The sequence below is a fragment of the Urocampus carinirostris genome, chromosome 1, assembly GCF_059441175.1.
Source record: "Urocampus carinirostris isolate Australia breed hairy pipefish chromosome 1, RoL_Ucar_1.0, whole genome shotgun sequence".
NCBI classification, from domain to species: domain Eukaryota; kingdom Metazoa; phylum Chordata; class Actinopteri; order Syngnathiformes; family Syngnathidae; genus Urocampus; species Urocampus carinirostris.
Window position 1 is genome coordinate 62,247,489 of NC_142349.1, and position 17,393 is coordinate 62,264,881.

At 39.4% G+C, this 17,393-nt stretch overlaps 1 protein-coding gene across 2 annotated transcripts; it reads left to right on the forward strand.

The window, feature by feature from the left end:
• Positions 1-730: 730 nt before the first annotated feature.
• Positions 731-17,339, forward strand: prkacbb (protein kinase, cAMP-dependent, catalytic, beta b). Of its 2 annotated transcripts, none has more exons than XM_088347688.1 (10): positions 731-1,104; positions 10,378-10,433; positions 10,506-10,634; positions 12,535-12,633; positions 12,711-12,793; positions 12,882-13,008; positions 13,091-13,186; positions 13,787-13,909; positions 13,985-14,149; positions 16,249-17,339. In XM_088347688.1, exons 1-10 carry the CDS (start codon positions 1,059-1,061, stop codon positions 16,372-16,374), a joined length of 1,050 nt encoding a protein of 349 aa, XP_088203814.1. In that variant the 5' UTR covers positions 731-1,058; the 3' UTR covers positions 16,375-17,339. The 2 variants fall into 2 exon arrangements, with proteins under 2 accessions (XP_088203814.1, XP_088203805.1); XM_088347679.1 differs by having other exon boundaries at positions 733-1,104; positions 10,372-10,433.
• The last annotated feature ends 54 nt before the right edge of the window (positions 17,340-17,393 follow it).

The window sequence follows — 17,393 nt, forward strand, 5'->3', positions numbered from 1 at the left end:
TGGTGCTCATTTGAGATGTTGTTATCTTCAGTCCACAATCTTTTTTGTCAAAGAGCTAGTATAATCTGACATGAATTCTGGTGTTCTGCCTTAACAATGCATGCGCATTTTGGCTACGTCAAGCTTTCCTCACATGGTTAGTCTGTGCCCTGCCATACTGATATATTTTTTCTTTTATTTATTGTGTTGGGTGTTCCGGGTTGTTGGCACAGGGAGAAGGGATTTTTTGTCTTGTTGAGATCTGAATGTTTGAAACAGCACTTTGAGTGGAGATAAGGAGGTAGAGCAGGTTCGATTCCCGGCTCCTCCGTGTTATATGTCGAAGTGTCCTTGGGCAAGACACTGAATCCCTAATACCCCCAATAAGCAGGTCGGCGCCTTGCATGGCTGCATGGCCGCTATTGGTGTGTGAGTGTGTGTGAATGGGTATGTTTGAACCACATTGTAAAGCGCTTTGGGAGGTCTTTATTGACTTGAAAAGCGCTCTATAAATGCATACCATTTACCATAAGGTTTCTTTTTCTTTTATGGGTTTTGAGGCATTTTCTCTTTTCCTTATCAATTTTTTGGGGAAAAAAAAGATTGTTTTGGACGTTTATTTTGATTCCTCCATGAAAGACAATTGTGTCGGACGTTGAAAAGTTTAGTCAACCTTATTTGTTAATTCACATATAAAATGAATCTTGTGGCGTTTCTGAAAGCGGGTGGGTGCGTGGTCCGGGCGGGCGGCGAGCACCAGCGGTGACCGCTAGCTTGAGCTCCATGACAGCCTCACACATTAGCCAACAAGCCGCAGCGGGAGCCTTCCACAGGGGTGGGGGGAACAAGATCGCTGGGGCATCGGATGAAGAGTGACAGACGTGGCAGCTCGGGGACTTTTGAGGGTTTTCATCCGAAACCGGAACATATTTAATACTAAGTCGTCATATTTTTATTTTTGTTTTTCATTCGTACGTGATTAGCCCCTGCTGCAGGGAAGCTAGCTAGCTAGCTAGCTAGCCAGCCGTCATCTCCCCCGTCTCCGTCGGCAGCAAAACATCGGCCTTTTGTCTTCCGCCATGGGAAACGCTGCCACCGCCAAGAAGGGAAACGAGCTAGAGAGCGGTGAGTCCGGCTTTTGTTCGCCTCCGAGCGGCTTTCGCGGTAGGTTATGACCGTTGATCGCGAACGCGGAATGTGGAGCTATTTAGCCTAGCATGCTAGCCCGTGATAACGGTCCTGTTATGGACAAGAAAGAAGGCCACATATTACACGTCATGTTATACTAAAATAATCTGCACAATATTTAGGTTGCGTATTATTACTGTGAATTATCTTATTTTTCAGATTCAAATCATTGTGTTACAAGGAGGCAGTTGGGACGCCTCATTTATATCATCCGTCATGAAGGAATAATAACAGTGTAATAAAGCCTGTTACTAATACGATGCTTTTAAGTATAAAAATAACCCCAAATTCTGTCACTTTACCCCCCATCCCCTCGATTTTGTACAACTTCCCTTTTCCATTACATGCATGTGTTGTCACTTGACGCACACGATCTTCTGTGTTGATTGATTGCAACAGTAAAAACAAAAGATTAATAATTGACCCAGAAGTGAATGTTGTAAAATAGCTAAAAACTTGTAGGGTGGTGCTCCATGGGTCTGCCCCCTGGGGCCCCACTATCACAATTTATTTCTGGAAAACATAAACAAAGCTCAGTGCACAGCAAAGTGACCAAATATGGCCAAGAAATGGCAAATGCCCCCTGTACATAGAATAAAAAAAACAAGGTTGCACTAAAGGTGTGATTGCAGTTCCACCATCACGATACAACATGTTGCTGGCACCGAAGCGGTCATTGACAGGAGCAGACTCGTCATCAAACCTTCGTCAGAGGATAAGGAGCATTACGAGCTTTGAAAGCTTTGACGTAACTTGGTCAAGGCGGGTTGGTGTGAGCATGCTTGTGTGCTCTGGTCTTATCTACATCAACACACATCCTTGTGCCTGGTGAACTACATCGATCTCCCCACAACTGCTTTTATTACAAAATGATCAATTAAATACCACTTTAAGTCGAGAAACATTGTCTTTGTTAAGTATGATCATTATTGTTTTATTCGACGGTGAAGTTTTAGGTGGTGATTTCAGTCTGAGGTCATGGAATTAGGAGAATCAGGTTGCCATGGCTACCACTTGAGGGTGTATCCAGCCTACTGCCCTAAGGCATCTTGGAGAGGCTCCAACAAACCACTGCCCAGTCAAGAAAATAGATTGGTGGAAGTTGGGGTTGGCGATATGCCAATATTAGATAGATTGTGATCTCATCAGAACTACAATATCGTTAGATCGTGCGTTTATGCACAGTGGTAACTCCTTATAGGTGTATATATAAGCTCAAATTATTTGTGTAACGAGCAAACTTTCCACATATATATATATATATATATATATATATATATATATATATATATATATATATATATATATACACATATATATCATCTCATTAGCTGCACCGCTTATCCTCAATAGGGTGGCGGGGGCGCTGGAGCCCATCCCAGCAATCATCGGGCAGTGGGCAGAGGACAACCTGAACTGGTTGCCAGCCAATCGCAGGGCACACAGGGACAGAAAACTCGCTTGCTCATTCACACCTAGGGACAATTTGGACCGGCCTATCCACCTCAAATGCATATCTTTGGAATGTGGGAGGAAACCGGAGTGCCCGGTAGCTGGATTTGAACCCACACAGGAGGTTCCCAAGACCTTAGAACTGTGCCGCACACGCGCTAACCACTGCGCCGCCGTGCTGCCATATATATCTACATAATAGTGTCTATGTAAAAATAAATGATGAAAAGACTGATCTCGTCTTGGCCATTCTGGCTCTTATCCTGATTGTATCGGTCACTGGTCCCCGACGGCAACGTCATCACAATTGCTGATAGTGCCGTGGTATTCTACATATTCTGTCCTCCTGTGGGTGAATAGGTGCTGCGTTGTGTTTTAAAGGCTTATTATCGCTTAATAGGGAAGACTTGCAAGAAACTTGATCATACATAAGCACTTAATGTACACTTAAAATAAAAGCTACTGAAACTTTATGAAATGAAATGATCTTCATTTATATAGCGCTTTTCAAGTCAAGACTTCCCAAAGCGCTTTACAGTGTGCTTCACATTTCCCAATAGCGGCCGTGCAGCCATGTAAGGGGCTAACCTGCTTATTGGGGGTATTAGGGGTTCAGTGTCTTACCCAAGGACACTTCGACATGTAACACGGAGGAGCAGGGATTCGAACTGCGATCTCGTGATCCTAAGAGGAGCGCTCTACCCCCTGAGCCACTGCCGCCCAAACTTTAAACGAATGTTAATGCAAACAATTTTTACAGCGCATTTTTTGCCTGTAGTAGTTTGCTTGTGCAAACTGGACCAGCTGATGCTGACAGTAAGCAGTCCCAATGGGGGAGCGATCGTTGTAGCCTCTGGGAATGCCCATGACCTGGATTTTCATTTCTATAGCGAGAAAGATTCTCTCTTGGCAAACAACTCGTTTACCGAAAAGCTCGTGATTAAATGTATTGTATAAATAGGTACCTCTGGATTTATTTATTTTTTAATCCATTCGTTTATTTCCTTTTATTTGGGTTCCATTGTGCTTTTTATCTAATCTTTGAACACAGCTTTGACGGACCAGGTCTAAATATCACACACACACACACACTCATTACCCTTTCACACCCATTTTGTCATTTTTTCAACAATTAGGTGAACAAAGAGGACACCAAAGCTGTATTACCTCTTTGATCGTTTTAGGAGAGGGACTGAGGGTCCAAGTGTGTTATTGATTCCTAGGTGAATTGCGCGCTGCTCGCAACAAGATCCGGAAGTGTTTATATATGGGCAAAGCCTATGGCTCGCTAAATGGGTCTTTGTGATTGTCAGGGGAGTAGGGTATCTGCAACTTTTTAGTGTATTGTGGAAAAACATGGTTAAAAACAATAGTTAATAGAGAATGTGGTACCATATAGTAAAAACAGAATATTATGAAAATGCTTAACTAAATGCCTATGAGCCAGATCCCTTTAAATATTTTGTATTATTTGCGTCACTATTATAATACTGGTGTTATTAGTCATCAATTGTGATGTGATTAATGCAGCGGTTAAGAATGTAAAAGGAGCCGTCTTGGTTAATTCAAAGCAGTGTGAACTTTAGTTCTGTCATTTTAATTCGATGGTCATTGTTTAACTCAATGCATATGTGTTGAATGTTTGCACCATTCAAACCAGTTAAAAGGGCATAGTTGTCCCTCTTAGTTCAACATCATAGGAAAATAGTTATAGATAATTCCATTCGTAAACAAAGAAAACATCTTTAAAAAAAATCGGGATAAGATTCAGAGTGTGATTGTGTTTTTAGAAATATTTTCATCTTTCCAAATGACCCACCCTAGATGGAAAATAATGTCCTTGTTTCTTGTTAACAAAATCAAAAAAGATATTTTTAAGGATTACAGACGCTGCCCTACTTACGAACAAGATAGGTTCCAGACAATCGTTTGTAAGTTGAATTTGTTTGTAATATGCTTCAGTGCTATAATGTGTATGGAATGTTTGTATACGGTTTATATAAGTATGTTTAGGGCTTGTTTAAGTAACCTGTATTGTTTTGAAACTGAAAACTAAATGTTTAATAAAATAATGTGTTTTAAAACGTTATAAAGCAGGCTGAATGATAAAGCATAGTACTGAAAAACAAAGCTACACATTAGGCATTGACATTCTGTTGTACGTGAAGCCCTTTGAGATTCCTTGTTATTAAGGGCGTCACAAATAAACATGACTTGACTATAAAGATAAATAAAGTTGAGTTTAACCTACTTTTGGAAGAGTTAGGCGCCTTCCTTCTCCGTGGTAGAAAGTGGCCGAAAAATGCAATACAACCATTTTCCCAACCGCATCGAGCTTTCTTCTTCCACTTTAAATTCATATGAAACGGCTCGCCTCCTCTTTACACTTTACACCAGCCATATTGAATTGATGCCAGAGAAATTAAACAATAAAAATGTCCAAGTTTTTAGCGTGCTAAAGATACAGTGCAGTGTGTTTACACGAACTAGGAAGTAGAAGCCGGATTTTTTCTTTGGGGTGGATGCTGGGTGACCTCTTACAGCACCACGCGGCGGAAAGAAGCACTACAGCACTGTCCTCTACTCAGAAAAAGGTGCACACAATACAAAATCTAACAGCAATGTCCGAATATTTTCGACATCCCGAAAAATGTTCGTATCTCCCGTTTTGCGTCATTCGAATGTTCGTAAGTAGGGTAACGTCAGTATTTTTAATCCCTCTGTGACCAAATGAGAATTTCAAATTCATAGTTATACCTGACTTGAAATGAAAACATTACAAGTTCATTTGATGAATGTTAAAGGAAGTTTTATCGAAAACATACATGCAGAATTTTATTGTTAAAGATCCTGTCCAGAATTTGAAAATGTAATACTCTCTGCCGCCATCTCCTGACTTAAAGTCATGATCACAGCTCATGCATCAAGTACGTACATTTCTTAGGCGCACTGGAATAAATTTTTGGGGGGGGGTTGGGTTGGCATTTCAACTGTATTTGGAACAGGTCATGTCTTACTTTTGCCATTTTCATGCTACACCAAAAAAAACTGACAAGCAAGAAAAAAAGCCATTAAAAAGATAATGTATTTAGAATAAAGATGACATAAATTACGAAAAGGAATAAAACATATTTTTATATAAATCTAACATAAACAATTACGATGACAATAATCAAACAACCAGACCTTGGATGTTATAAATGTATATGGAAAAAAACAATGGTAAAGTCTTCATCTTACATCAAAACATTATATTATCCAGATAAAATATACTTATTTATACATGAAAATCATGTTGTGACTCAGACTGTACAAAATAAAATATCTGATATTACAAGTGAAAAGGTTACATTTTTTTTCATTAAATCACAAGTTGAAAACTAATATTTATTAACCTAAAATTATCTTCAAATCCTGCCACCAAAAGCCATAATACTAACAAGCGAAAACAACCAGAGCCCACCTTGGAGGATGATATTTTAAGAAGTAAGTCAACAGTGATAAAACTACAAAAAAATGCATGAGAGAGAAAAAACACAAATAATAAAATTATAATGAGTATTAATGTGAGGGGAAAATATGTGCATTTTGGGAGAACAATCTTAATATAACATGCATAAATTTCAAAGCTATTCATATTATCATTCCTGGATTCAAAATTTTAAAAGTTGAATTTCATTGAATTGTCTTTTTTGTCATTGATAACGACGGACATTCCATTCCAGGGTAAACACGTAATAAACACTTACGACAAAAATAAGGTAAAGTAATGTCAATATAAATAGGCACACATTTTGACGAGGTAGTGCTTGGAGACTGGCCTAAGTATTAATAATAGTGCAATGAAATATGGTGCATCGTATTTATAGTTTTATAAAAATTAGTGCAATACAATTTAGCAGCAACCAGAATTCCCAAATAAGTCAAGAAAACCGATATGAGTACCCTTTTTCAATGCAACTGGCAAGATATGTATTTTCCACAGTTATAAGGCAAGTTATATATCACAGTTATAAGTTAGAATCAATCTGGTGATGTTTGTTTCTCGTATCGGACGTTTCCGCATTTTAAATCCTCTTTAAGCTGACGCTTGGGCCCCATTTTAAGATACGTCTGGAGCGCCACTCTGACGAGGCAACCTGGTTGCCTACATTTGTGAATACACACAAGATTACTTTGTGTTTACACTCTGCCTGCGTAGCTTGAGCAGATGACACAGTTACAGTGGATTACCACATTGACATCATTCGTCATCCAGTTACAGGCTGGAGACACCTTTACAGCTTCATCGGATCAGCAGTTAATATACGCCCAATCCTGTTCAATTAAAATAATCATTGTTAAACAACCGTTGGTTTCTGGTAGAGCTGTGGAATGAATCAAACCAATCAACTCCAAGTCAAGGGTTCTCGAGTACCATTTTACATGTCTCGTTCCATATGAACTTGCCCACGTTTTTGAGGCTCAGCTACTTTTGTGTTACTGATTAGTGCAAAGAGCTAGAAGTTTAATATGCATTTCTAAGATAGTGAAACTATGTTATAAGTAGGTTGTATTCTGTACATTTAGGCTTAAAATAGGCTCAGTCAACCAATTAAACAAATGCCTTTTATAAGGTAACTGACTAATTTACACATACAAAAATATACCTTAATCTAATGTTCACAACTTTGGGAGAATAACTAATCATGTATTTAAAGACACTTATCATGTCTATGATGTTCTTGCGCCAGCTAGAAAATCACATTGACCCATCACTGGTGAGCCATTTATGAACCAGGCTACTCACTTTGGTCTACCTTGCACGTTATTTTCTGCTCTAATTTGAATACACCCCCAGAAAATGGCATAAAATAATGTTGGAAATGTCATTGGCTAACCAATGTGTCAATCATCTTTTAAATTTGGTTACTACCGGATGAAGATATTCGGATCTCTTAGAGGCGATATCCGTTTTATCAAACAGGACCATATAGGGCAGGGGTCAGGAACCTATGGCTCGCGAGCCATATATGGCTCTTTCTATGAGTACCTATGGCTCAGAGACCAATTTGATTGCATGCAAAATTTCTCCATCTTGTTCAAAACCGGGAATGTCTATGCTATTCAGGTACACGTAAAGCCAAACCAAAGCTAAATGCAAAGCAAACACTTCGCAGTATATATAGGGCACGTTTTTCACTACAATTTACAATCAAGGTGTCACACAAAAAAAGGGGGAAAAAAAACTCGTTTTGGCTGTACAACGCTAAAGAATCCTTTATTTAAAAGTTCACTATATAATCTGTGTTCAGTGTTCAGATACTTTATGATGAATCCACAGAACTGTAAATACGCCAAAACACCGGAAGAGAACTTAGTCATTTGATTGGGTGAGTGGGAGGGATGGGTGGAGCTATGCAAAAAGTACAAGCATTCCCTCCCATCTCTCGCCAAAGGTAAGCACATAAGGCTCCCTATTCTCAGAATGTTGTGACGTTTTTACAAAATAAATGCTTGCATCTGGTTTTGAAACCAATATGTATGAAAAAAAGGGTCAAAAGGAGTTTAACCGATCTTGAGTAATTGCAAGAAAGAGACAAGTTTAAAGTGGTCTGTTTGTTGAATTTGGGACAGGGGCTCTGGCATTATTCTCTTTTCATAATTTTTATCAAATCATCAAAAATAAATGTGCTGAAGACTAAGCTTTTGTCTGGGGCGCCGGTTTAGCAATTTAGTAAATTTGTCTCATAATATATGGTGTGGCTCTTTCCCAAAATAAAATTAATATTTTTTGCTTTTATGGCTCTTTGAGTCAAAAAGGTTCCCGACCCCTGGTATAGGGTCATGTGGGCTGTGGACTGTGAAAAAAGCCTACTATTGGCCGAGAAAGGTGTCAACTGAAAAGAGAGGGCTAACTACCATATTGGGAATAATTTTTCGGGTCTGTTTATTTATAAAGGGTAGTTTAAGAGTGAAACAAATACATTTTCAGAAGCTACATCCAACAAAGCAGAAATGTTTTTGGTGGATTTCTATTTATCTTTCGGCGTTATTCTGTGTTTTGGAGTAAACATTTTACACAGTTGGATTCTATGGAATGTCCTTAATGTAACTAAGGCATTGACGTGGACATTCAACGAATTTGAAGACGGCCAAGGGACGTAATTGTGAGTTACACCGGCTTTATAGTTTTCCTGTATCTTGTTTCAGACTAAAGGTGGGGGCATGAGAGTGATATCATGCTCGTACCCCTGGTTTTCTGTTAGTGTAGTTTGAAAATGTAAAAGACAATGACCGTTTCAAATACAGTCCAAAAAAAAAGAAGTTAAGCTTGCCTAAGAAATGCACGTACTTGCATGTGCCGTACAAGCAGCTTGACAGACGCTGCAGTAATACCTTAAGCCACAAGATGGCATCGGCGAGTGGAAAAAAAAATCCAAATTCCGCACAGCACCGCTCAGGCTGCATAATTACATAATAAAAATAAGTATTTCTATTTTTGATGTATGTGAAGAAAATCGTAGATAAGTACGATAGTTGGTAGCTAGCCTCACAAAGTCGTGTCATGAGTGGAATTTCACAGCACATTTGGGTGAGTTATACTGTTTTTATGGTTTCAGACTTAGCGTTGAATCCCTTTTCAATGATATGTCGCGTGACGTATTTCAGTGACTGGGGTACATAGTACAGACGCATATTTTTTTATTAAAAGTCCAGCGGGCCGTCGGAACGTTTAGGGGTTAAAGAAAATAATTTTTATAAAGTCTGCTTAAATGATGCCAACACTGCTCTCTGATTATCCATTGTGATTAACTGCAGCTGCCATTAGTTTGTATGGCATTGTTATTTGAGGCGTCATCGCCCCCTACGTGTCGTGTGCAAAAGCACAGGTGAAAAGACAAACAAACTGGAGAAACTGGAAAAGTGGCTTTGAAAGTGCTTAAAAAGTGCTTAAATTTAACTATGAAAAGGTGTAGGAATCCCATGCGCAGATGTGGAAGTTTTAAATGTGTTTTATTTTCTTTTCATATTTATGTCAATGCACAGCAATCTCCTGCTTAAAATCAACTCTATTTTCATTACTACTGTCACCCACGTACTCTGTTGTGTGTGTTTTAATTTTCTGTCAACATAAACTCTGGTGTCTTTTCTCTTTCTCTTGTTTACGTATCATTCCATCCGTGTGGTGGTGGGTGATTGTTCCTGTGAAAAAAATCCACACCCTCTGTGATCAATAGAGACGTTTGGTATGCACAAAAAAGGATGAGCCTGCAATTTTTGGCAGCGTGCCTCATTGTGTGCGACTTGCTCGATGTGCTTGCTGTTGCTGTGTGCTTTGATAATAAATGTTTTTTTTGTTGTTGTCGCTCACATTCTCTCAATCTGGATATCTGCTGTGTTTACCATACATCGGTTTGTCTTCGCTTACACTTCTGTGTTTATTAGCCTTCTCCTTTCCCCACAAAAAGGTTTCTCAAAGAAAAACTTTCCCCTTTAAATTTTGTACTTCCCTTGACTTGAGGCTACTAAATAACAGAAAATCTTAATTTTCTGGCATGAGTCACTTGCCCGTCTGTTTTCTTGTGTTTGTGTGATATATAATTTTATATCCAGATGAGAGTTGCCCCTACAAGAAGTGATTTTTCCTGTGTCCTTCTTATCCCCCTGACCCCAAAAACCATTTTGCTTGTCCTTCCTTAAAGCAATAAAAAAGCTTGTGACTCCAGTATAAACAAATGCTAATTTTGTCTCTCTTTTCTCCCTTCTTAGTTAAAGAGTTTCTAGCCAAAGCCAAAGAAGATTTCCTGCGGAAATGGGAATGCCCACCACAGGTCAGAAAGCCATTTCAAGTAAATAAATCAATACATTCCAGCAATATGCTAACATGCTGTTCTCTTCTGCAGAGCACGACGTGCTTAGATGACTTTGACAGATTAAAGACTCTGGGGACGGGCTCGTTTGGGAGGGTCATGCTGGTCAAACACAAAGGAACCGAGCAGTACTTTGCTATGAAAATATTGGACAAGCAGAAGGTATGTTTGATATCTATTAGGCTATATTTGAATTGCAACTTCTAAGTGCACATTTTTGATTAGCTGTACAGACAGAACACATGAAGCAATTCATAATCCCAAATCATACATTTATAGATACACAGGTATCCAGGGTTGGGTAGGGTTACTTTAACTGGATTACTTTCAATTACTTTTGGATTACTCCAATACCAAATATGCTAATAAAAGACAAAAGAAACTAAATATGAATTAAATTATGACTCACGACACGTGGTAAGCTTTCTCTCCTGGCTTTGGTCTCTTTGATCTTTGCCAAAACTAACATAAAATGCGACAGAAACAAAATGAAAAATAATCCAAACAGCTTGACAACATCATCTTTGCCGTTCCATGTATTCCGTTACTCCCCAAGCCTGCACAAAATGTTGTAATTTTATTCATATTTAGTTTCTTTTGTCTTTTATTAGCATATTTGGTATTGGAGTAATCCAAAAGTAATTGAAAGTAATCCAGTTAAAGTAACCCTACCCAACCCTGCAGGTATCCCACTAGAAAAGCTACAACACAAAACATAAGCATGTAAATAACACAAACAATAAACGCATGCTGTATTCTTCACTTGCTACTGGAGTTTGGCAACATAGAGCCAAACATATATGCAGTAAACATCCAATATGTTCTGAGGTAAATTCACATGTCAAGTCACTTTTATTTGTATAGCCCTTAATCACAAAACGTCTCAAAAGACTGCACCGGCCACAATTACACCATCCCCTAATCTGTAACTGAGATAATGTTGGGATTGTAACGTAATATTGCTGAATGGCGGGGGATAGAAATTTATGGTAATAAGCTAATGCGTTTCAAACCCCCGGTTCCCCGAAATAACAAAAGGTATATCGTAAGTACTATATATGTAAGATTCAATTTTATCTACCTTTGGTGTAACATGACTTGAGCTGGTCCATTGGAGTAGTGGGTGGATGCAGAGTGAGAGAAACGGGCAGATTAAGACTGATTTTGAAACTTTCACTTATGAGGATTGTCATGCCGTTAGAAGATTTCCCTGCGGTAATCAACTCTTTTATTTAAATAATAATCCCGATCATCGATTAATTAGGGTTCTATACTGAATAAAGAGAGACAAAGGTGTAATGTGAGGGGTTCAGCAAATAGCATACTGGCATCTTTAGAATGCCGTGCAGCAAACAAATAGCAGACCTGCATTTTATAACATTTTTGGGGACGCAAAGTAATTTGTCGTTGATGTTGTACAGTGTGGAAAATGTAACGAGGGGCCCAAGATACACCATATTTCACATTGTAAAGTGGAAATATTTATTTAAGGTGGGGACACTGTATCCAATGGTGTAAGATCAGGTAATTGTGTAATTGTAATCCTGTGCAGTCTTTTGAGACATTTTTGTGATTAAGGGCTATATAAATAAATGTGACTTGACTTGACTTAATGTGACTAAATCCCGTTTTTTTTTCATATTAGCAAAGTGAGAGTAAATGTTAAGTCAAAGCACTATATGCCATTTTAAGGTTAGGCCAATATGAGATTCTGACCGTGACATAACCATTTGCAAAAATTTCCAGCCCTAAAATGTAATTCATCACAATATTGTAGCACACATATTCTATGTTATTTCAAAACATATCTAATGCTTAATCACTGTTCGGTTTTGCTTGCTTGGACTGCCTGAAAAAATATGCGTGCCAGGGCGAGACCAGTGGATATAGCTTTCTAATGTGTTGGATGCTGGATGGGATCTAGTCGCGTGTGTTCGTTAGTGTGAACAAAGCACAAATTTGTTAAATAACAATGTTTATACCTCAATCTTTCTTTCAATCAGATTGTTGTAGCATTGCTCCAGTCGTTTTACGATGTACTTTTTGGGGATTTATGCATCAGGTGGTGAAGCTCAAACAAATAGAACACACGTTAAACGAGAAGAGGATATTGCAAGCTGTAAGTTTCCCCTTTCTGGTCAAACTCGAGTATGCCTTTAAGGTGAGATAACGTCCTTCATTTTGCTCATTTGTGGTTCAGTTGATGCGATATAAAGTCATATGCAATATGATTTTTAGGACAACTCCAATTTGTATATGGTGATGGAGTATGTTCCTGGAGGTGAGATGTTCTCACATTTAAGACGGATTGGGAGGTTTAGGTAAGGCGCACGGCTTAAATGTTTGTTTCGACTGGTACTTTTGCAGTTATTTATTTTTATTTGATTTTTTCCGCCCTTTTTTTTCTAGCGAGCCACACGCACGCTTCTACGCCGCTCAGATTGTATTGACATTTGAGTACCTCCACTCGCTAGATCTCATCTACAGAGATCTGAAACCTGAGAACCTTCTTATTGACCACCACGGCTACATTCAGGTGAGCCGCATGTCCGTCAATAAATGCCACGGCAGCTCTTTAGTGAGTTCTCCTCACGTACCGCTTACATTTTTTTTTCTAGGTGACAGACTTCGGATTTGCCAAGCGAGTAAAAGGCAGGACTTGGACATTGTGTGGAACGCCGGAGTACCTGGCCCCCGAAATCATTCTCAGCAAAGTAGGCCATTTTAGCAAACGGTTATCTAATTGCTGCTTTCATTTGAACTTTGGACAGAAAAACGTACTTGTGTATATATATATATATATATATATATATATATATATATATATATACATACACATCCATCCATCCATTATCTGCACCGCTTATCCTCAGTAGGGTTGCGGGGGTGCCGGAGCACATCCCAGCTATCTTCGGGCAGGGGACACCCTGAACTGGTTGCCAGCCAGTCGCAGGTCACACAGGGACTCGCCCATTCGCACCTGGGGAGAATTTGGACCGGCCAATTAATCTGACATGCATGTTTTTGGAATGTGGGAGGAAACCGGAGGCCCGGATGAAACCCACGCAAGCACGGGGAGAACATGCAAACTCCACACAGGAGGTTCGATCTCATGTTCCGCACACACGCTAACCACTGCTCCGCCATGCTGCCCTCATGGTCAGAACATGCTCATGTAAAACTCAACTGCACTATGTAACTGACCACCAGAGGGTGCGATAATCTCACAGATGGATATTGTTCCCGTTTTAATATCACAATGTTGTCATTATTGTTATTTTGCCTCGTCATTAATTGGGATACTTTTTTTCAAGGGCTACAACAAAGCTGTAGATTGGTGGGCCTTAGGAGTCCTCATTTATGAAATGGCAGCTGGCTACCCTCCTTTTTTTGCCGACCAGCCCATTCAGATCTACGAGAAAATTGTCTCCGGCAAGGTAGAACCATGCGTCACTATAGAGAATCTTTGTTCCTTATGTTGAAAAGCCCACAACTCTCTCCTGTCTTTTCAGGTGCGCTTCCCTTCCCACTTCAGCTCGGACTTGAAAGATCTGCTTAGGAACCTGCTTCAGGTAGACCTGACCAAGCGTTTCGGCAACCTGAAAAACGGCGTCAACGACATCAAAGGCCACAAGTGGTTTGCCACAACGGACTGGATTGCAATCTACGAGAGGAAGGCAAGAATGTACTTTTTGTGAATGTATTTTTGAGGCTACCTTCATTGGAGCGCACTTACCGACTTATCGACTGAGAATGAAAGAGTGGGGGAGAGCAAGAGAGACAGAGAGCATGATAGAATAAAGGCTTTGGCATGACGAAGGAGTGGACACAAACACACAGCGAGATGTAGAAAACGCAGAGCAGGTGTCGAGTCACAATACAGTATAAAATACGTTATTATATAAATTAGCCAATCAACATCGGAGATCTCAAGTCGAGAGGCGCTGGCCGATCGGGGTGAAATCGGCTTCTCCCACCCCCACTACAGCTCTCTCTGACAGTCGAGCCAGCAAGCAGACACAGCCAAAGTGATTTCGCAACTGTGTGGGTAGCACTTTTTTTTTTTATTCAATCTTTTTTAATTCAATGTTTTTTCCTGTTGGGGGAGTCGACATGCAATAACTGAAGCGCAAAGCAGTGAGAGGTCTCTGTACATGCATGGAATAATTCAATTGGACTATAACTGTCTTTCTTGACTTCGATTACAACGTAGTGAACACTTTTTTTGCTACAAGATTAGTCATGGCATTCCAGGATAAACACATAATAAAGACCTTAAACAGCAAAATGAGATGAAAATAATGTCATGATAAAAAGTATTTGCAAGGTAGTGCTTGGAGACTGGCCTAAATTGTAAATGCATCGTACTAATTGTGCAATAAAAATGAGTGGATCGTTACAATGGTGCATTGAAACATAGTGCAAAAACGTTTAGCAGCAATACAATTCCCGAATAAGACTATAAACCAGATATGAATACCCACTTTTCAATACAAAACCATTTTCTGTACGCCTGGCAAGATATATATGTTTCAAAGTCTTGCTCGTTCTTTAGGATAGCTGATGTCTCTAGGGAAGAAACTGTCCCTGAGGCTGTTAGTCCTAGAGGTAACATCTTCTCAATGTCTGCGATTCAGCCCAAATCCCCTCTCCTACCAAGTGGTCACAAATAGAATATGAAAATTCAAGTTTGCTTCTAACTCGGTTGTCAAATCAAGATAATTGGTTGGACTCAGGCGGGTTCGGGCGTTAACACCCACGGGCCCAACCCTGTTGATTTTACCTCTAGTTCTTGTTTTAAGGACCTGTAGAGCCTACCAGAGTGCAACAGGTTAAAGAGGTGACGGTCGGGATGAAGGGGAGTCCTTTGTAATGTTGTTGGCTCTAAAAAATATTGCCAATATGCCCATTATGTAAAGGCATGTAAACAAGCACCGAAATCCGATTAAGTAGTCTGACTGCAATGGTTGGGTTAGTCCCTTCTGATTGCTTGTGTAGATACTTTTTTTTTGCTACAAAGCACTCTGGGACTTGTAGTACAGAGACAAGTGAACCACTCAAACTCCAGCTTACATGCCACAAAACCCTCCTGCGTGTAGATTGATTTTTCTGGGATATTTCCATTTTATTTTCTTCCCCAACTGCAAAAACTTAATAGTCCATTGGGGTGGATGTCATGGATTTATGCATCCATATATAGACTGTAAAGCACTGTGGGACTTAGAGTACAGAGGAATGATTCACGCAAACTCTGGCTTATGTGCCAAAAAAAACCCTCCTATGTATTGTTTGATTTTTTGGGGGGACAATACAGTGTATGTATTTCTACCCCAACAGCAAAAATGCTACAGTCTATTTATAGTAAATGCCATAGTCTTATACATCCTTACGTCATTGCGCCTGGCAACTTGTAATCAGACGGAAATTGAGCTGACTTTTGTAGTATGGGGGAAATAAGCACGTTACTTTGTTGATTTTGGTGAGTGACATGAATTAAATCACCATTCATTTAGTGTTAAATATTATTAACATAAACATTGTCTTTTGCGCGATAAATAACGTTTTCACTTTGCCCTTGTAATCAGAATACTCCAAAACGACAAGTATGATGGGTTATTTGTTTGTTTCAAGGCATATAAACAATTCATTCGATTTGCTCCAAAAATCTTGACTTCTGATCTCAGTCGGACTATTGCCTGGATACTAACATAGTCATTGAAAACAAAAGTTAGGATAATAGATCAATTCGATGTCAATTCTTTGTTTGCTTTGTCAGGTGGAGGCCCCCTTCATACCAAAGTGCAGAGGCCCTGGGGACACCAGCAACTTTGACGACTACGACGAGGAAGAGATCCGTGTTTCCGTCACAGAAAAATGCGTGAAGGAGTTTTCCGAGTTTTAGGGACGAGACGTGCGACAACAGGATGCGTCAGGGAAATAAAGGGATCTTTGCACTCTTCTGAAGACTGGGAAATTAAGCAGAGACCACGTTTCCTCCCCTGCGTCCTATTCTTCCCACTTGTATGACACACACAGTTTATCAAGGTTGCTAAGGTGCTTTGGCGCTGATAACCTCTCACTGTCACCTACACCTGTGTATTGAAGCAGCCTCACCACCTTCTTTTTCATCCCCTTTTTATTTTGTACTTTTTCAAGGAGGTATTTGTCATTGTCCCCTTTTCAAACGTACAAAAAAAAGATGATACAATGAGATGGACTCGTACTGCGTTATTTGACTGACATTGAGAAGTAGCATTCGTCTGTTGTTGTTTTTGACAAGTTACAGTTTTTAAGAAGGTAACTGAATGAAGTTTCTTTTCTGAGCAAGAGCATCAAGCTCTGTATTCCAGTCGCCCTAGGGCTGAGAATAAGGTTTCTACCTTCTTAGATTACTAAATAGGTTGGTTGTTACTTTGTATTTTGTTCCAGTGTCTGCTTTTATTTTGTTTTCCTCCTTTGGTTTCAGGTCTTCTAGACCCTTTGTTACAAAACATTATGACTGATCTATATTTGAACTGATGGATAAAATTGAAGAGTCCCAAGAGTGAAAAGGTCAATGTGAACATCAAAACGCAGCTCTCTCTCTGTTACAACCCGTTAATGTTTTTAACTGACTTATTTTGTTTGTTTTTTGTTAAGGAATGTGGATTGCAAACTAACTCGGTGTGCAACTGTTGTTGAATGCTTGGATTTCAAAGGTACTGTTGTCCTCACCCAATACGCTGGCTTAACGAAGAACTGCTCCCTTGTATCACACGATGTAACCCTGTTCTTGTTGAGCTCATTACATATTCGTATATGCATTGTTTCATATGTTTTTATTTATACACGTTATAGATGCTATTAAATTTTATTTTTAAAAGTGAACTTGTGAAAGTGCCCTTACTTCAATCAATATCACCACTTATCACATTGTATATG